Raw genomic sequence first — 21,439 nt, 5'->3', positions numbered from 1 at the left:
GTAAATAATGTCCGTTCTTTTAAAAAATAACTGTCACGTTGACCTAGAAGTTTCAACTACTCATAACCACCAATCATATGTTGAGTTTGGTTCTGTTCACTTATATAACTAATCGTTTTTGAATTTGAGAAGCAGTCAAAGTTCAGTTGGCATGGTGAGACATGCTACGGTACCATAATAAATTTATTCGCGTATACCTCATCTTATTTAGCATTTGGTATTTGCACAGTATGCTGTCGGCTGTGTTAGAGAGAGTCTGTATCAACGGATCTGGCTTGATTTGCGGTGGTTTATAGTCTGTTATTAGCTGTAATGTAGAAAGTCGGTGTTGTCAGATCTTGCTGAAGTTGCGCTAATACACAGTTTGCTATCACCTGTAATATATAGTCTTTGCTATCAGCTCTGGATTGATTTGCGTTAGTTTATGATCTGCACTGGTCTTGATGTGCGCGTGTGTGCGTGTGCATGTGTTCGCGTGTGTGCGTGCGCGTGTGTGTCCGCGTGTGCATGTGTGCGCGTGTGCATGTGTGCTCGTTGTGTGTACTTGGGCAATTTAGTTGTCCCTTGTGCACGGTTTTTTCCCTTGTAAGGTCAAGAATACTGCAATTTTATTGGTCAGCTAAAATAAACCAATGCATGTCTATATTACCAGGGTGTTTGCTAAAATGTATAGATCGTTCTAGCTGCCAAGAATGTATGTACATTTTATTTAGTTGTGAAAAGTAGTATTGCTTCAAATGGCCTGAGCTTTGGCGATTTCATGTAAAAGACAATGCTGCATAACACGGTGTTAATATTTAGTTTTAAAGTTCATAATTCCATAGTAATTTCATAGCTCCATAGGTTAAGATCAATTTTAAGTGACTTTTGCAGCCATTGTGCTACAACTTATAACTTATTACATATGAAAAGATAAATTCACTATTATGAGCCAACTACATGTGTATATGGTGATGTGATGGTTATTCTAAATCCAATTGACTCAATAGAATTGTTACATTCAATTCAGGATTCCTCCCTTATGGTATAGTTGTTCAATATCTTTTGCTATTCTTGTTTATCCATGGTCACGCATAGTCGAGCTCATTCAATAACTTACGATTACGCTTACTCGCTAGATCGACCAAGCAATTGCAACTAATCGCATGCAGCCTTGCAAAACTACATCCGCAATTTAGTTGATAGGTGTTGTTAATACTAGTGCTGTCAGTGCTGCCGCTATGGAGTTCACCAGTAGTCACTTAGCAGTGCTTGTCATTTCTGTTTTGTCCTATGTTCTCTACAAAAGGTGGAAGGTAAGTAGATTGGCAGCTTCAAAACTTAAAAAAGCGCCTTTTCTTGTTTATTCAAACTAAGAAAATTTGCTATCTCGACACAGCACCTTTTAAATCAAAGGTTTGAGTCTGAGTTTCTTTGAAGAATGCTGATTAACTATTTTTGAGACCTCCGACTATCATCATTTTGTGGGGAAAAAACATGGAAAGACCAAAGACAGTAAAAGTGTTTCCACTGCTCTACCTAAACTAGAATGACCATTGTATAGTGATAAGCCAGTTGCTACATTGATTTCACACCAACTTGTTACATTTGAATAATAGGTCAACCGGTAATATTTTCAGATTGCAAACATGAAAGTTACAAAACTTGCTACTGCTTATTTGACATTTAATTTTGTAGACATTGCATCCTATATCTCTTATATATCTGTTATTTCTGTTATCATAATGTGTTACATTTCTGGCTTACAGTTTAAAGGGTTAATGCTATGAAACTCTTTGTTACTGTCCATAGCAAATTACCAAACTGCTGAAACACTATCTATGAAATTACTCTATGCATGACAGTACTCTGGTAGTAAAAGCTGGTTGTACTCTTTGAACATCATCGAGGCACCTTGTCATAGCTCGCTTCTATTTTATGACAGAGATGCACACTTTTTAACATGTTAAATCCTGCATTGGTCCAATAAATGTAAGGAGATACAGATGAAGGGATTGTTTAAATTTCACTATGTACATTTCTGTAGTTCCAATCGTGTCTCTTTGATTTTATTTGGATGAAGTGATATACATACATGTACAGCTGATGTGTATAATGCCTGTGCTTGGGTTTTGATAGCATTGACTCCTTGACACTGACAAATAAAGGTGCATTGCTGTACAATGGGCGACACAGAGGGAAGACATATGACTACCTTCTGAGTTTTTTGCTGAATGTAGTTGCTGACAAGATTATGGAATTTGTAACTGCTGTATTTTTTTCACTATTACGGTGTAGCCTTAACCATTATAACCTAAAACAATTATAGAATTTGCATACTTCTCACTAATTACTTGAACAAAATTTTTGTTGTTAAAGGACGTGTGCTAGTGACAATCCCTAAAAGGTTTGAAACAAACAATTCATTTTTATCAGTCGCTACTTTCTTGTGAAACAATTTAAAACCATTTGACAAACTTACGCACAAGCAGTAGCAGAGGTCAAGGGCAAATGCCAAGTGCTGTCAACATGGTTATGTAACTGACTATATATGGGCAACACGTGTTTATGGCGTTAGTGTCTTTTGTTAGAGGTTTCATAGAACTTCGTTGAATGCAGCCTTACCAATCTCAGAACGAATATAATTAAGGCCCTCTTGTTATTGTCCATAAATGTTCTGGAGCTCATTGCTAAGGAATATGAGTCTATGGCTTGCTGCTTTCTATTTATAGAAGTGATCTTATTTGGATGTTGGAATAGCGCTAAAGTCAAAAAGGTTTAATATTGTTGGAATTTTTGAATTATTTAAATGGAACAAAAATCTTCACATACAAAATCTCCTATTTGTAGCACCCCTAGAATTATGAAAACAGGTTTATTTTTTAAATTTTCCCATAAAACATACGCTTACATGAAGTATTGTGTAAGTAGCAATGAAAATGCAGCATTTAAAAACACTATTACACAAAGTGCAAATCGGAAAAAGGCAAATCGTAAATTAGCACTGACATTCACATATGTATACCAAAACATGAAAAGTTTTCACTGTATGTATTTGGTAAAATACCACTAAATGTTAATAAATAATAAAAGTAAAAATAATAATCCCATGACCAAACAAGAGCGAAGCGATTGATTGGGAAATTTATGATAAATGCGCATGTGCACACAACTCCCGAAATCGTTTCATTTTTGCCGATTTCAATTTTTTCATTTTCATTTGCCGACACATTTGAGTACTTTCGTATTCTAACTGATGTCCAATGCAGTGTAAGTAAAGGAAATGACGATGATATTTTTTAACGGTTCTTATGAGGTTATTACAATAATTAATTATAAGTTTGGATGACTACAGAACAATGACTACGTAGTACAGATTTTCTAAAAATTTATATAAATATCACAACTTTGTGATATTGTTAGCTATGATGTTTTGAAATGTAAACATAATTGTGCATTGGTTTTATATTATTACTATATTAATAATATTGGTTATTCTGATAATATCAGTGCATTTTACTTCTAATATTGGCCAATATTGCATTTCTCTTTTTGCAGGAGGAAAGATATAAACATATAATCTTTTCCTTTCATTATTGCTATTTGTTGTATATAATAACACCCACACCCAGTACATTACAGCTACCATTGCAGTTATCCTATTTGACTGCTAATATTGCATTTCTCAACCATCAGTACCCTTTCTTTTTTCCAATATCACTTTGGTCGTGGGCTGTATGACAGTGGAATTTCTAGTATAATATAAATTATATATTTTTGGTAAATAGTGTAAAAGAAACTGCTGGTTCCTTTACTGCTTCACAAACATTAAAGCCAATGAGTTCAACGCAATAAGATGGATATATATTTCACAAACATATATAAATACATGTACATGTGACCAGTAAGCGCACAAAACATAACAACAGAAGAACATGCAAGCGACTGCCAGCGATCTCTAATCTCATCATTTTTCTGGCCTCCTTATATAGGCATGGTGACTAGATGGCTTCACCCATTGATCGTCTCAGACCTTTCGTAGTGTCGGCTATCTTCTCTCGGTATGCTGAGGTTGTCGGCTCATCTGTGGCCAAATCTCCTGCTGCACCGGGACTCAGCTTGGCCATGGCGTCAGACTTGGTGTTGACTAGGCAGTCGGCCCTGGTCTCTACTATTACAATATTTGGTCACATCACCTTTAGCAAACTTGTGTAACCATTTGGTGATCAGTCTTCTCTCTATGTCTATGATAAGAAATGTGTAGACGACTCTTTATATAACACATTTGTAATTCGTCGCTGTTTGTATGAGTATTAATCTGGACTCATGATCCTAAACTACTATTGATATGTTGAACTAAGAATTTCTAAAGAGATTGTTAACAGTTCTTACGCTATATCATCAGCTGCCTCACAGAAGTATAACATATTTTATATCAACTTGTTTAAATATTTTCTGTCATTTTTACAAAATATTGCTGCTTTACAATCTCAAAATGTATAATTTGGTTAACAGTCTCTATCCATCACAAATATTCCTTATGGCATACAAAATTAAAATAACATGATTTACTAAAAGAACGGTGTCATTAAAATCCACTAAAATTGCAATCATTCATTCTTTTACTTATTCACTCTTTCATTTATTCATTTGTTCATCCTTTAATTCTTTCATTTATTCATTTGTTCATTCATGAATCTTGTCAGCTCTGAAAATCTTGTACTGACCTTGTAAAATGTATGGTAACTTAAAGCTTATTTCTAGATAAAAGACAAACAGATTTTGAGCTTTTCAAATTCTACAAAACTTTATACAGATTAAGATGCTTCTTTAGAAGTGCCCCAATTCTATTTTAAAAACTAGGTCAAACATGGAACTAGTCTTTGCATTCTTAATATGTCTTGTTTAGTAACTAGTGCTAAGTTGTAAGCTTCCACATCGATCTTAACATTTCTAGATTTCGACCTGAAGTTGTTTTCTACTGCTTTTAATCAATGCATAACAATATTGAACTTTTATCCACAGTAGTTAAACACCATCGCTACATTATATGTACAGATCCCCTTTTTTATTTCTTGCAATAATAGTTCATATTGACTTAGATGTATGTTCACAATTTTTCAGGCGCTGAGTATCATGTGATACAGTCAATCCTCAACATATGCTACAAATTCTTTTTAATACTTCCTTTGTGTATCAAAACTATCGTATGCTGGAATAAATAGTTTTATACAAATACATTCTGTAGAGTTTAATTCGTTATATAGCCCATAAAGCAATGATGAATTCTCAAAGTATAGGCGTTAGAATTAAAACAAACACATTATACATGGTGTCATTAGAAACAGCTTCATATGTCAAAATGATTATTTGCTCAAATTGTAAGCACTGGTGATCAGAAGTAGAGGTTTGAATGTATTCATACCAAGAAGGTATTACAACTGATAAATTTTCAAGCAGCCATGCTTGATAATACAATATTCATTGTTTGGTTTCCTTAGGCAATATGTCCTTCCTAAAATTCAGTAATGCATTTAGATCAGCTCAAGTTATATTATATAAACGCAACAGTTAACTGTTTCCTTCACTTTTATTGAGAACAGGATCCACTGAGAAAAATCCCTGGTCCGAAAGGATTGCCATTGCTAGGTAACACCTTTTCTATCAAGCCAGAGCAGATGCACGTACAGTTATATGATATCGCTAAGAAGTATGGAGCTGTTACAAAGATATCGTTATTCAACACTCCTATAGTCATTCTCAACTCTACTGAAGCCTGTCTTGAAGCTCTTATCAAAAAAGGTAAAAATGTAAATGCTCGATCAGTTCTGTAGAAAACATGGATGTTCAATAATTTGAAAAGTTTATCTTCACTGTGCTCCTAGTTTTGAAGCTGCATAGAAAAATAAAAGGCTCAAATTCACCAATCATGAGTTTATATATTAATCAACTTCAAGTTATACGCTTCAAAAAGAATAGCAGTATGTAGGTATTGAACTTGAAGCCTCCTGTGCTCTTGGCTTAACTATACTTTTTTACTTCTGTATACTTCGTATACTCTGTATTTTGTATACTTCTTTTATACGACTGTATAAAAAAGAAAAAACTCTCGAATGCTCCAACCATAAGTTTGTATTTTAACCAACTTCAAGTCATTCTCTTCAAAAGTAATAGCGGTACACTACAAGGTCATTTGAGCTTCAAATAGTGTAATTGTGCTTTGACAAAAGAATGCCTGTTCGACATCTTCTCTGGCTCCTTTTGCAAATACAAAAGTCAGTTTGAATCGAAATTTGATGAGATGCTTATCTGCGCATGTTTAACTGAAGCCAAATGAAGTATTTATGACAGCAAACCAACTCTGCCTCTAGATGTTTTATCAACACCGCTACTGCTCCTATTTATACGACAGCTTTCTAGAAAGGCTCCAATTGTATTCCAGAAGGGCTTTTTTTGGCTAGTCTATAGCTTTGGATAGTTTTTCTCATTGGCAAGCCTTAGAAAATCCTTCAATGGAATCTATAGCTTGAGGTGACGCATAGTCTTCTAAAAACCAGCTCATTTTAGATGCTTGCGCGCTTTCAACTCTTTTGACAGTTGACAGCAGGTTTCAACCCCGGCATGATAATTTTGACAGCCCAGGCGCAACAGAGTTTTGTCTTGCAAACCCTCAATTGAAGGTTTTTTTTGTAACTGTTCTACGGCAAGCAAGTCTTAAGTTTAGATTAAATTCTCAACAAACACTTTTCCACACTCTCATTTCATTTTGTTAACTTTTTGAGGCTGGTCCCAAGATCATTCGGGGTATAGTTTTCCTACCTAAATTTATACCCAAATAAACTCAACACGTCGTTTATGTAGGATTACAGAATTTTTTGTGACTTTTTGCGTTATCGATTTCCTTTATAACTCCAAAGTTTCAAGTCAATTGTTTAACTAGTTCTTGAAATATCGCCAAAATGCCGAGGGTACTTCTAACCAACTGAGAAATAAAAAATGGCTGCAGACAGAATATTAACTTCTAAGGACACACTGATTGAAATTATTGATAATGAAGGATCAAAAATAGACAAAGCTAGAAGACTAAAGAGCTTCTCCTCAGCAACAAGAGCTTTATAGTAAAACTGTAGCTTGTTCGTCAGTGTATTCAACTCAGCTCTTTATTTACTATCACGATACAATAACATGACTGCACAGTACTCAAGCAAATTTACAACTGCCTGCCCAGTTATTTATCAGCACTAACAATATGGATAGGATATGTGGTTACAGCAGGAAGGCATAAAACTTGAAACGGACAAGACATAAAGCAGCATCTGTGGTTACATAACGATGGCTATTCCTAACCAATATGCACTTGCAATCGCAAGGCATCTCCCACTAAATATTCACATCACAAAAACTATCTGTTTTTCCATTCATAGCAAGTATACACTTTATCAGACTGTGTGTACTGCAATCATTATGTTTTTTCAGTTACCTCTAAAACAACTTTGTGGTTGTTAGAGGTAACTCTATTCTTTGAAAGAGTCTGAAAACAGCTTTGTACTGGTGGTTTCTGTTATTTTTATCAAATTCTAAAAGCTTAGAGCTTCAAAATGGTATTCAGTTTAGAAGGATTGGACTATTTACAGTAGTTTTACAGTAGAAGGGAAGTTGTTAATACTGTCTAGGATCAGGTTACCTGCTTGTGTATACAAGATTAGGCACCAAAGTGCTAAGAAATGGGAACACGAAGGCGTGAGAGGTTCAGCAATGCAACACCCAGTCTGGCATGAAACAAGCATTTTGCTAGAACTTTATCATAAAAAGGTCTACTCATTTGCAATTGGAATTCTTGGCAGTTAAAAACAGCTTTGGGTAAGAGTGCTACAAAATTTTGTTTGAACAGTGATGTGACAAGTAAACTTTTTCGGAAAATTTTCGATAGGGGGAACAGCATCAAATGATAGAATGCTTAGCTGTAGAACTAACTGGTAGGCATATAAAGAGCGGACATATAACCACTCAGAAAAAAAGATAGGCACAGACTTGTCCAAAAACGACTTCAGTAGTCGTGCATATTGTTTATAACTTTATTTATAAGTGATAAATATGCCATCTCATTGGCATCAGGTACTCATATGTTACACGGCGTTCAGAGAAAAACGATGTGACAAATTCTAACCGACCCATCTTTAAACCATTTAAAAAATGTATAGCAATGTATCTGAGTATTTCAAGTTTTATTCCAACAATCATTAGCAAATTAAATATATGTCAATAAAGATGCATAACACTGCAACTTGAACGCAATAGCCGATGTCATAAGGAAAAGAACAAACAATAAGAACAAATTTTTGGAGACATCTTTTTCTTCTGAGCATTTTAACCGCGATCAAGTTTTGCTGATTTTAACCTTGAAACATGTTAGCAGCCAGAGCAACTAAATAATAAACAAACTCTCAAATGATAAAACATATTTATACTTTCTGTTGAAACGTTTTAAAATTTGATGTAAGTAACCTCTCATTGAGTAAATAAGTAGAATGTCTGGCAAGTTAAAGTTACAACATCATTCACTGTATGATGCAAAGCTATCCTGACCTCAGCTTAATCAGGTTGACGTTAATAGTTTAAAGGCAGGCAGTGACATAATCAGCACCTACCAGACAGCTTAGCATTGGCAACCCTGACCTAATTTAACTTTAAGCCTTGTTCATGCTGAACTTTGTACTGATAAGGTCGTGGAGTGCAAATATTGTTGTGTTAATCCTATGAACAGTGTTGGAAGCAAATGAACTGTTTTGATCTAGCCATGACAGCATCTAGCGGCATCTCAATGGCTAAAGTTACATTATAAATATGACAACTCAGAACGAATTTTAAACTTTTCAATAAATTTATTTTGTTTCGTAAATACATTTATAAACAGTTGTCAATATTTTAACAACTTACTTTTACGACATCATAGCTATACATGTGCAAACAGTTTAATTGTAAAGGACTGACCAACCAAACCGACCGATCAAAGGTCGACCAAAGAGTCAATGTGGTGAGCATGAGCTCTAAACCTGTTTTTATAGGTGGAGTTTATATTAGTGCCAAACTAAGCGGTGCAAGTGAACCTTGTTATGATACTGTATGAAAAAATAATTTCAGATATGGCAACTTAATTTAAGGCGAATTTGAATCATTTTAGAGTTGAACCAGGCAAACCAGCAATGGCCGGTTAGCCTGGAACCATCAGCTGCTGCAACATCTGACGGTGTATGCATTGTTTTTACCACCAATGGAATGCAAGTAATTCAAGCATTTTTACAGTCTTATGTACTCAATCCTTCGTCTGTTTGCTTCATTGTAAAAGTTATGGTGTTGGCTTGGAGGCTAGATCTTAAAATGTTTCTCTTTGGAGTTACCTACTCTTGTCAAATACCCCTGTCGTTACCTACTTGCGATTAAATTGGTAAATTTAACGCTGAGTGATACTTCTTACTAGAGCAGCTGACAATTAAATTTGGCAGCACAATAAAAAACAATAAATAGAGTTAACAATTGACAGGAATTGTAACTTCTACTGCTAAGGCTTTTTCATTTGAAAAAGCTCTATGTATTTAAAGGTATTTTTACAACTGATATGTATCACAGCCAAGCTCGGTCTTTAGTGGTGCTCCACTGACATGGTTCAGGATAATAGCAAACATTCAGAATGATTTAAAGCTTTCGTATTTCTACAGGAACAGATTTTCAAGGTCGTCCTCCGCTGCCAAGAATGTGGATATTCAATCCTAAGAGTCTGGCAGCAGCTGTAAGCTCACCTAATTTTTCAGTATTGCATTTATAAAAACAATGATTATTGGCTATCTTTATTTGATGCGATATTTCAACTGATTTAGTGCTGTCGTACACTTATTGCATATGTGATTGGTAATTCAGCTGACAAATTATGTATGAAAGTTAGTTCTACTATATTTAGCAATCAGTAGAAACTGGTGCAGAAGAAATTTTGCCAAACACAAACTTGGACTATCACAGCTAGTCCAATCATAGTATATGTGTGACTTGCTTGAAGATTGGAATGCTATACATCATGAAACAACTAACAACACCTGTTCACACAAAATATCCGAATCAAATGTCTTTCTACAATATTTGTTGAAAACAAAAATTGCATTAATAAAATTTATTACCTCGCATTTATAAAATTTATTACCAAGACTGTATTAGCAGTGTGCTGACTCACAGCTACAAAAGGTCAAATACTACAGTTCCTATATTACATCTGTGTGGCAGTGAGTACTTATCATCGTCAATGACTAAATACTGTGCTGAGTACTGGAGTATATGGAGCCCTTGTCTTTATTTATATATTGTGTCGTCTCTTTTTATTTTTATAGATAGAGATAAACTTTATTGACACCAGTTAATGCTGTTTTAAATCATTTAGACCAGAACACACAAAAATATTTTTTATTCATTTTATCATTTACTATGTATTTGTAATACTTTTTATTTATACTCCTATCTAAACATCCGGCTAAAAAGACAAACCTCAAGATTTGGAGTCACTCCATATGCAGTTCTTGCTGCTAATTCATATGTCATTTCTTTTTTCTATATTCTTGTTTCTACTCAATCTTCAGACATGCTTGTCAGAGCTCATCAGTGTCGCTTGGAGTGGTAGGGGGGACAAACCCTAACAATGATGTAAAGTAACTTGTACTACAGATATTGAAGAATTTAGTTTGTTATGTTTGTGTGTTTTTATTTTTTATTGTTAATCTATGCATGGAGCTTTAAATCATTTGTTTATTTACATGTTCTGATGTTAAAACAAACCTCTCAGTCTTTTTATATATTTATAGCGTTTTAATTAATTGAGTTACTTTTTGTTTGTTTAGGTATTACTTTGTATATTTATGGATTTATTTGTTAATTCATTGGTATTTTTTGTTATAGTTTTTGAGTTTTAATTTACACGTATATTAATCAGCTTGCTTAGTTTGCTCCTCGACAAGACTTTTTGTATTTCTTGTTGATTTGGTTGTTGGCAGGTCTATTTATGTGTATATTTTTGTTGATTCATACGTTTTATTCATTTTAGCCTTTTGAGCATCCAGATTATTCCTCCCTTCATCGTGTAGCTGTCACAGGACTCAAATCCTACGGATCTGGTGTAGCAGAACTGGAGAGAATTATGGAAACTACCGTAGCTGAGACTATTGATCTGCTTCAAGGGAAGGATGGGCAGCCGGTCGACACTCATGAACTTAGCAATGGATACATAGGCTGTGTCATGGCTTCTATAGTAGGTGTAGCCAAGTCTACTAATGTACTTCTGAGCCAGTGTGGGCATGTGCATGCGTCTTATGAAAGTTTTGTTATTTTATTATCATTTAGGAGTAAAAGAAGATCGAAATATAGCCAAACCTCAATGTACAGTAGGCCTATTAACCAATTATGGTTTCTGATGTGACATAAACATATATAATTCATGTATATTATATTAACTAGTTACATAACTAGTCCCTGCTTCATGTGTCAAAACTATAGAATCTTGGAGCAAATACTTTAACAAGAATACATCTTATTTTATTTAGCTTTCATTGCTACTCAAAACTAAAGTAAACACTGGATATTGATTTGTCATCATGGCAACTAGGTAATATAACTTGACTTTGATTATTCTATAAACAACAGGAGTTTTCTCCTCGCTACAATGGCGTCTTTTAAAATGTCATACATTTATTGACATCAATTGCATATTTTTGTATATGAATATATTTTATATCTCAAACCTTTTACTAAAGCTTAAAGGTTGACTTGCAACAAAATTTGCTTTACAGTTATTTGGTATCAAAAGATTCACCATATCTTACTCTGCTGTTTTGTAGGTGCGAAATATGTGGAAATGGGATTAAAAGCTTTTAAAAGCTCAAAAACAAACAGTTAATCGCCGCCATCACAAAACTGCCGTAAAAAAAGTTACCCTTTTTTGAATTTGAAATGGATTATTTTAGTTCCAACTTGTTGTAGATCACTTCTTATAGCACGTATTGATGCAATGCATGATCTAAAGCCTGTGGACTTTTGCAGCTGTTTGGTGAGAGGTATTCCTATGATGATCCAATCTGCAAATCAATTCATGAGATGAATGACAGGCTGATCCAGGCAATCGACCCGTACAGTTCTGGAGCGATCTTGGATATATTTCCATTCCTAATAAACTTTCCATTTCTCTTCAAGTATGTTCACGAAAACATCGCGAAGTCTCAAGACATGCTGAATGGCTTTATCATGGCCCGCATTAATGAAGCGAAGGTGTGCACTCTGTCTTTGTGTTATGTCAAGGCTAGATGTGTCAAAAGCATTGCTGTGTAAATTTTTCTATGTTGCTTACAATTAGGAAGTGTGATCCTTTTTAAAAATATGGTTTTTAAAATTTAATGAAATGGGATATTTTAGGTTTATTGCCATCAACTGGACTGAATTAAATATCTTCCTCTAATATTCATGTGTTTCGCTGAGAATTCAATACCAGTCCTGATCTACCAAGAAACACTTTAGTTGTCCATCTTTTATCACACCTGCTTTTGCCTCTCCACTGATCTTTAGTGTGGACATTATAAAAATTATTTCTCTTTGTAGCCTGTGCTTACCAATGCTGGTTAGTAAGCATCACATTTATCCAAAGGCTTTTTTTCACTCATTCTAACCAAAGCTAATATTTGTGTATTGAAGCTATATCTGAACTAACAAGGCTATTAAAAGAGTATATTTTACATTTGAGTCAGACTTCAATGGCTTTAAAATCTGACTGTTTTTAATATTTGTGAAAAGAGAAATGGCATCTTTAGAATATTTCGTAAAATCTAACAAAAATACGAAAGGGTTTATATGCTAACATTTGTCGAATCTTTTGCTGATTGCTTCACACATGCTACGGTAGTCTCAAGAATAACAGTCTCATAGTTGAGAACAAAAGCTATACTCTTGATTTTATTTCCACTAGGCTTCTTTCGAGACAGACCAGAAAAGAGGCTGTTTAGACTACTTTGTTGAGGCCCACCGAAATGGAGTGAATGGAACAGGTCATAAGTTTGATGATGACTGTATCAAAGGGCTGGTAATAGATTTCATTGCAGGAGGTTTGTAATGCATTGAGATTAAAATTTATTTAAATTTAACTAACGAATTTAATCTTAACTACATTTAATGTAGTTAAGATCGGCTAGTCAGTTTACAACAAGCTGCTGTTGGAATCGAATAGTATTGAATAAAAAGCAGAGATCTGATAGTTCTATTGCTACAAGAAGAAGCAACTTTTAAAATGTATTTAATGGCTAATTTAGCAGTAGAACTAGTAGGTCCTCACTTTTTACCTAGTGCTATTTTATTCTTTGATATCATCAACAATACCACGAAAGAATAAATAGTACTGGGGACAAACAGAGACTGTAATTTTACTGTCATAAGAAGAGAAAACTTAATCTGCATCTATTGGACAATTTCTATTTTAAAATGAAACGAGCTGGTCTTTCCTTTAATAATAACTAAAATTTGGCGCTTTCTTACTCTATACGAATATAATGATTTCTTTACTTTAGCATTAATAGAAATAATATTGGTTATAGACAAGTAGAAAACATTAAAACATATTTCACAGTTTTACTCTCACGGGCAGCGGTCACATAGTTCAACAAAACTTAATGTATCATAATAACACAGGGTACCTCTATAATACTCATATAGACACAGGGTACCTCTATAATACTCATATAGACTGTGTTGTAATATATGCAATAATGATGAGAATTTGATAATATATGAATAAACTTGTAAGATAGCCACAAATCAGAAAAATCTAAACAAGAAGTTTTTTAGAATTTGGGGCTAAGCTAGTTATAGGGTACAAATAGTAACCTAACAGAATAGTTTTACGTAGTCCAGGGTAGTAGAATAGCAGGTGTATTTTTTCTAGTTGCGTTTCAGATACTTGGTCCAAAGCATGGATATAACTTGAAGATGATTTTTTTCTTTATGCCGAACAAATATTTGTTTATTTTGTTTCATTGAACGGTGCATTTTTTGTTAACTTTATTAAGTCAGAATAAACTGACTTAATGCTGACTGAATAAGTCAACTGATAAAACACTTTTTGTTGGTGATTATAAATAACTACAATTGTATTTACCTCTTAATAATTGTGCAAACATAATTTTAACATTTTATTTCAATAGTTCTTTATTTAATTTTAAAAACTGTAATTATACTTTTCCTTTAACACAAATAGCTTTAACATTTTATACGTATTTAATTTCACTAGTTTTTCTTTTTTAGAGTAGTTTATACAAAAAATTTTTATAGTTGGTTTGTCGGCGTTGTAAAAAATTGAATTGCAAAACTGTTTGTGAATCACAAGCCAATGTCATGGTGAGGCCTCTATAACAATCTGTGGTAACTTGTGGTTTTTAGCAAAAACATTCAAATTTCATGTCTATACTGTGTCACATATCACTTAAGAATGCTGACAATTTCAGCTACAGTGTACTTGACTTCTTTGTTTTCGTGATTCTGATATTTTGCTTTTCTAAAGGTTTTAGTAACATACATGTAACTTCACCAAAGTGCTGATGCAGACAATCTGCTGAACTGTTACTAACGGAAATCACTGCAATTTTTCGTGTATTATCTTTGGTTATCATTATTAAATGCATACTATAGTATTAAAAAAATTGATGCAAAAATATATTTTTCAGGCATGGAAACAAGCCTAAGTAGCATTTCTCAAACCTTTCTTGATCTCCTTCATGACCAGCAATTGCAGAAGCGACTGCAGGCCGAGCTTGATAGTCAGTTTGAACCAACTCAAACTATTACCATGAAAGATAAGTATGTCCTTTACCAGTGACCTGTGACCTTTGACCTTTGAGTTTATTTGTACTTCTGCCATAGCAACCGACTAGCCCTTTGAACCCCGATGGCCGGTATTATGTCTTTGCTTACCCCGTGTCACAAACCCTGATGGCCAGTATACAAGCATACTCATGGCCTTTAGCTTAACTGTAGGCCTACTTCTGCTATAAAAATGACTTAAAACTACCAACACACTCAGTATTAAAATGTTTATCTCATCTAGTTATTGTTATTCGGATAACATCTAGTTATTGTTATTCGGATAACATCTAGTTATTGTTATTCGGATAACATATAGTTGTTGTTATTCGGATAACGATATCCGGATAATATGTAGAAGGTTGGCCTTGCGTTTTACCAGGTTTATTTGATGTTGGCTTTTTGCTTTCATGAAAAACTTATTATTGATTTATTTATAAATGGATTACCCCATTTGTAAATGGATAGATTCCCACACCATGCAATAACTGTGTTTCTGTGCTTCAAATGGATTTTAATTGACCTCTACCGACAAATTCGCACTTTAGCGTTTCAATGATTCGGAGTTGCACTTTATCGATTTGTCCTAGACTAGCGATGTACTCCTCAAAACAGAACTTGTTAAAGTAGACTATTTTTTGGATAACGGTCACTTTTCAATTAGCGCTTAGTACACTTGCACTAACTCAGCGGGATACCTGATCAGAGTTTTATTTAATATTAATATCTCTCTATATTAAAAAACAGCAACATAATTTACTACTTGCTATACCATTATTATTTCAAAGCTCGCATGAACGACAATCACTTTTAGTAAAAAGTATCTTTTTTGTGCTAGACGAGTTAAAGCTATGAAGAGGCCGGCACCAGTCCAATCGGTAGGTTCAGTTACTTAATGAATAAGGTGATAAAATAAATAAAAAGGTAATTATCTCATCATTGTCATATGAGCCATCTATTATTGGCTATCTAGTTATAATATAGCTGCGTGATAGTCGTAAGAGCAATCTATTGTTGGCTATCTAGTTATAATATAGCTGCGTGATAGTCGTAAGAGCAATCTATTGTTGGCTATCTAGTTATAATATAGCTGCGTGATAGTCGTAAGAGCAATCTATTGTTGGCTATCCAGTTATAATATAGCTGCGTGATAGTCGTAAGAGCAATCTATTGTTGGCTATCTAGTTATAATATAGCTGCCTGATAGTCGTAAGAGCAATCTATTGTTGGCTATCTAGTTATAATATAGCTGCGTGATAGTCTGATTAAATGCGCTGAAGTTTTTACCTCTTTTGAAGAGAGCTTAGCCGGGTATTATTGATTCCAATCCATCCGCAGTGAGCGTTTCTGTGACGTCAAATAGTAGTCTCACTGGGAATGCTTTCACATAAATTTTGCGAAGTGAAATGGCATCAAATCCGTTCAGATTTTACCATTTCTACGATTCGGAGTGGAAGAAACTCCTAATCTATTCAAAGCATGGAAACACAGTAATTAGGAAACTACACATTTACATTTACATCTATGTTCTCGGCATACACACTGTAAATGTAAATGCGTGGTTGCCCAAGGTCGAATGAAAATCAAGTCTTGTTCTTACTTATTGATATGTTGTCTGTCACACAAAATATGTTCTCAATAGATACACTGACAAACTTCAGTCATATAAGCAAATTGTCAGGTTAAGCTGATGCCTAACTAAACATACATGCAGAAAATGTTTTTTTTTAGGTAGGTTATTCAAATTAATTATTGTATCTAAAAAAAAGGTAACTAAGAGAACCTCTTTTGCTCATTTAAAAATGACTATTATTCAAAAATTATGTTTACAGAAACATTTTGATATCATTTCTCATAAAAATCATTTGATCAATAGACAATATCGGTGCGAGGAGACACAGCCTTTGAAAACGCAGAAATCCTTCAATAATCACAGTTAGTCAGGAAAAGTAAAACTCTGCAAAATAGAAACTAATGAACTAATTATCTAATAAAGTCACTGTTTCATTAATTTTATTATTATATAAGCCTTTTTGTCTTTTTTTTTTATAATAATTAGACAATTTTGAGAGTTGAAGATGTTTAAGAGGCATGATGAAGGGTGTTACAGGCATTTTGTACTTTTACACTTTACAAAACCTAAAAAGAAAACTGAACCATGACGACTTCTATCACAGTGATGCTCTCATACAGATTTCACTGGACTGGAGTATAAAAGAGATTTATGTATTTTACGTAGTTTAGCCTTTATTTTTTTATAAATTTTTAATTTTTTAATAAATATTTTTACCCCATGATGTATACTGAAGCTGAACCTCAAAGTAGTGAAGGATATTATAGTTATCACAACATAATAAGCATTGTAAGGGATTCAATCAGTTAAACGATACCGCTATGTATAGTGTGCGAATTGTCTCATACCTATAATAAGCGAGCTTGGAATACTGTCACTTACTCTAACATGAATGTACTTTCAGCACATACTGATAACTGCTAATGGAGTGCTCTTTATTTTACTTCAGAAACAAGCTGCCTCTTCTCAGTGCTTATGTTCTGGAGAATCTTCGGTATATGAATGCTACGCCATTCCTCATCCCACACTTCACCCTTAAAGACACTGAGGTTGCGGGTTATCAGGTGTGTTCAGATATCTTTAGAATACTCAAATATTTCTTCAACGCCTACCCATTTTTTTTCTAAAAGCACTCATTTATTGAAGTCATGTATTATTTCATGTTAACATTCAATCACCGAATCTCTTTATTCAGTGTCGGTTGGTAATAAAAATTATAGAATATTAAAAATATTTATTACCAAGGTTGTACCAGCAGCGTGCTGACTCACAGAAACAAAAAGTCAAATACTACAGTTCCTATATTACATCTGTGTGGCAGTGAGTACTTATCATCTTCAATGACTAAATACTGTACTGAGTATACTGGAGTATATGGAGCTCTTGTCTTTATTTATATACCGTGTCATCTCTTTTTATCTGTAGATAGATATGAATTTTATTTACACCAGTCAATGCTGTTCAGAGCCAATTAGACCAGGAAACACAGAATATTTGTTATTTAGTTTATGATTTACTATTTATTTGTTATACCTTTTATTTATATTCAATCTCCAAACATCCTGCTGAAAAGTTGCTACTGAAATTTATACAGCCAAACCTCGACATTCGGTGTTGCGCCATTCTGATACATATTTGCTTCGAACATCAAAACTGTTGTATGCTGGAGTAAATAATTTTGTAAGAATGCGATATGTACTTTGTTTAGTTCAACCTAGAGCCCAAAAATCCATTTCAAATTTTTATGTAGAATAAAAAAATGAGTTTTATAAAACTATTTAACATTTACGTGTAAAAACTTGAATTATATGCAACAACTAAATTATTCAGGTAATAAGTAATAAAGATAGGTTTTTATTGTTAATTTGCCTTGGTGACATGTGAATGGAAGTGTAGACATGGCAATGTGTAGATTTGATAGTAGACTAGGTGATGGAACTATGCACAGTTACTTAATTTTACTTACACTAGATAAATTAATTAGAGTTATATATTTTTTCTTATTAGTTTTATGTTCTATTTTCAAGTTTCATACACTTTTCCAATTTTGTTTCCAAAACCGTAGTTTTGAATCATTTTGAACAATGTATGTTAGAAATTATTTTCATTGTTGAGACATGAATTTTCTGGAACTTGATATGTATGTCAAGATATGTAGAAGTGATGGCAAGTCAAGGTTTGACTGTATTTAAAATTTCTTACATTGTAAATATTTTAGAGGGTAAAAATATCTAAATCATATATTTACAGATACCAGCAAACACTAGAGTTCTGATCAATGCCTATTACATCGCCCACAACCCTGATATTTATCCTGAACCTTTTGAGATTAAACCTGAGAGATTTCTAGATGAGGATGGTAAAGTAGTAGAGGCCGGCCACCCATCGAAACATAAGTATGTGGAGTTGTTGTTTCTTAGCTAAACAAGATCAGAGATTTCTACCAATCTCCAACTAATGCTTGCTCAACTCGAGTTTGCCATTGTGTCCTAGCAGGTGTAACCAGGTTGAGTACTTGTGTACTAGCAGGTGTAACTAGGTCAAGTAGTTGTGTGCAAGCAAGTGTGACTTGGTCAAGTAGTTGTGTACTATCAGGTAAAACCAGGTCAAGCAGTTAGTATGAGTAGACAGTAGGAAGATTGAACAAGGATCAAGATAACATTAACATATTTCTACAATTTTCAATCATAGTAAACAGAAATATGTTATTTTATTTAATAATCTCCCTCCATATGCGGCAACACACTAGTTTGAATGTTATGTTCTAAAAAGATTAATGAACATAGATATGACAAATTTTATGCATGCACTTTTCATAGTATTGTTATTGCTGAATTTCTATCTACTGTAAAACCTCTATTTGAACTCCATGGGATTCTATTTTTTAACCCTTCCCCTATAGTCACATTTAATTAGAGGTGGCATTCAAATAAAGGGTGGCTCTGTATTTGTTGACTTGCTCATCAGAACTTTGAGAAGATAAATTTCATCTTTTCACTGGTGAAGCTAATGTCGCCTAGATTTTGCACTTTCCTTTCAGTAAATTGACACTAATTCCGTTAATCTCAGCATTTTTGCTAAACCATTTTTTATATACATCGAAGTATTAGACTGAGTTAAATGAGGCACTACTTTAATTATTAAATATTAGCGCTGTGCTGTTATTAATTATTTCGATGGTGTCGCTTTCGAGGTTTTAAAGAAAAAACTGTAAAGCTTTGGAGTTAGAAATTAGACATTAGGTTTTCAATTTTTAAAAAAAGGTTTCAAGTTTTAAAGTTAGAATACACCATAACAGTGGCTGCTATTATGGCAGACGATGTTCCTGAAGAGTATTCTCATCGTTCATTAACACACTTTGAATTCTTCAGGAAAGATTGTAAATCACATGGACGAGTCTGAAAACAATGGATATGATTTAGACCTTAGGGAATTCGAAACAGAGTGTAGTTTTGATGATTTCAATAATCGATCTTCTCAGGTACACTGTTACCAAAATCATGGCAACCACTACAGCCACAATGAAAGAATTAATTATTATTGATGTAACCGAGTCATTATTATTACAGTTTTGTCGACACTTTTCTACTGATCACTTGCTATTATGGGTTCATAAAGATCAAAGAATGTCAAAATGCCAAGCAAATAGAAGTGGTGTTCAATTAGATTATTTTGTAAACTTTTTTCTATAGTGACAATCAATTAGAGGTGGCGTTTAAATAAAGGTGGCGTTCAAATAGAGGTTTTATGATAATTTAGTAATAAACACATGTACTTTCTCTTTGATGATTATTATGGTCCGATAAATGGTCAGCCAGTCAATCACTCAGCAGGTTGATCTATCAGTCTGTCTGTTAATGGTTATTAATTTAATTTTAAACCTTTAAGTTTAGGCTTACTTGTTTTAAGACCTCAGTCTGTTTTTACAAAGGCTTCATTTTGAATGTAAGAGCAGGCTGATAGCTAATATTAATTCTAACTTCGTTCTAACATTTCATCTCTACAGTGTATTTCTTTAGGCTAATTTCTATTCGAGAATATTCCACAGCATTAGCAGTACTAACAATAGTCTATTTACAAAATACAATTGTTACGATTTATTTCAGTCTATTGACATTTGGAGCTGGAAGAAGGATTTGTCCTGGTGAGCTTCTTGCAAAGTCTAGAATATTCCTTCTCTTGGCCAACATTCTCCACAAGTTTGACCTTCAACCAGTTGGAGAATTACCTGACCGTGATGTGAGGAAGTACAAGTTGGGAATTTTATTGAGTCCTCCACATGTGACAGCACGTTTTGTGCGGAGGCAATGAAACTTAGCACAAATTTAGACAAGCATGCTAGTGAGCATTGTGTTGTTACGTGAAAAAGCTCTCATAACTTGTTTTAACTAGCGCTTACAAAGTTTAGTCTGTCTGATCAACTTTTTGGCAAATGTTTTCTGTTTATTGAAGTATTTTGTGTGATATAAAATGGCAAAAGAGCAAAAAAAAATTATTTTTTGTTACTTTATAGTTAATGAATGCTTTGAGTGGTGCTAAAAACATAAGTGTTTGCTTGTAACGTAATGAGCATAGAGGACTTGGTGATTACAAAAATTTCCAAGCAGCAATCGTTAGATACAGAGAGTGAGGATGTTCTGTCAACCTAGTCATTCAGTATTAAGCTAACAACAGATACACAACGTAATGGGATGTCGGCCGTTTCACAGTTAATATAAGCTGCCAGTTTCTTAGCAATGTATTTGATATTGTCATTGTGCTTACTCAAAGAGAAAATGACTCCGAACAACAGGCACAAGCTACAGAGAGAATAGGTATGTTTAGATGTAAAGTACATGCAAGGCAATTTATGTTCAGGTTAAACTGTGAAAAGGGAAATCTCTCGCTGAAACAAGGTGTTGTTACCAACCTTGTCTCAGGGAGCCGTGTCTAAATTCATAGAGTGATTTGTTATGTCTCCAATAATAGATCCAGACCATAATAACTAAATAAATCCAAATAAGTTCCTATAAA

At 33.8% G+C, this 21,439-nt stretch overlaps 1 protein-coding gene across 1 annotated transcript; it reads left to right on the top strand.

Moving 5' to 3' along the window:
* The first annotated feature begins 1,220 nt into the window (after nucleotides 1-1,220).
* Nucleotides 1,221-20,737, top strand: LOC137400680 (cytochrome P450 1A1-like). Its single transcript, XM_068087012.1, has 10 exons — nucleotides 1,221-1,295; nucleotides 5,583-5,781; nucleotides 9,696-9,766; nucleotides 11,063-11,266; nucleotides 12,055-12,279; nucleotides 12,971-13,106; nucleotides 14,718-14,850; nucleotides 17,376-17,490; nucleotides 18,677-18,822; nucleotides 20,533-20,737. Exons 1-10 carry the CDS (start codon nucleotides 1,221-1,223, stop codon nucleotides 20,735-20,737), a joined length of 1,509 nt encoding a protein of 502 aa, XP_067943113.1.
* The last annotated feature ends 702 nt before the right edge of the window (nucleotides 20,738-21,439 follow it).

The sequence above is a fragment of the Watersipora subatra genome, chromosome 7 (genome assembly GCF_963576615.1).
Source record: "Watersipora subatra chromosome 7, tzWatSuba1.1, whole genome shotgun sequence".
Lineage (NCBI taxonomy): Eukaryota > Metazoa > Bryozoa > Gymnolaemata > Cheilostomatida > Watersiporidae > Watersipora > Watersipora subatra.
This window is presented reverse-complemented; position numbering and strand designations above follow the sequence as displayed.

Bases quoted from the DNA above. Each gene is read 5' to 3' on its own strand.
- LOC137400680 (XM_068087012.1), top strand. From the start codon at position 1,221: ATGGAGTTCACCAGTAGTCACTTAGCAGTGCTTGTCATTTCTGTTTTG. The intron at 1,296-5,582 runs GTAAGTAGATTG...TATTGAGAACAG, and splicing joins TTCTCTACAAAAGGTGGAAG to GATCCACTGAGAAAAATCCC. The intron at 14,851-17,375 runs GTATGTCCTTTA...ATTTTACTTCAG, and splicing joins ACTATTACCATGAAAGATAA to AAACAAGCTGCCTCTTCTCA.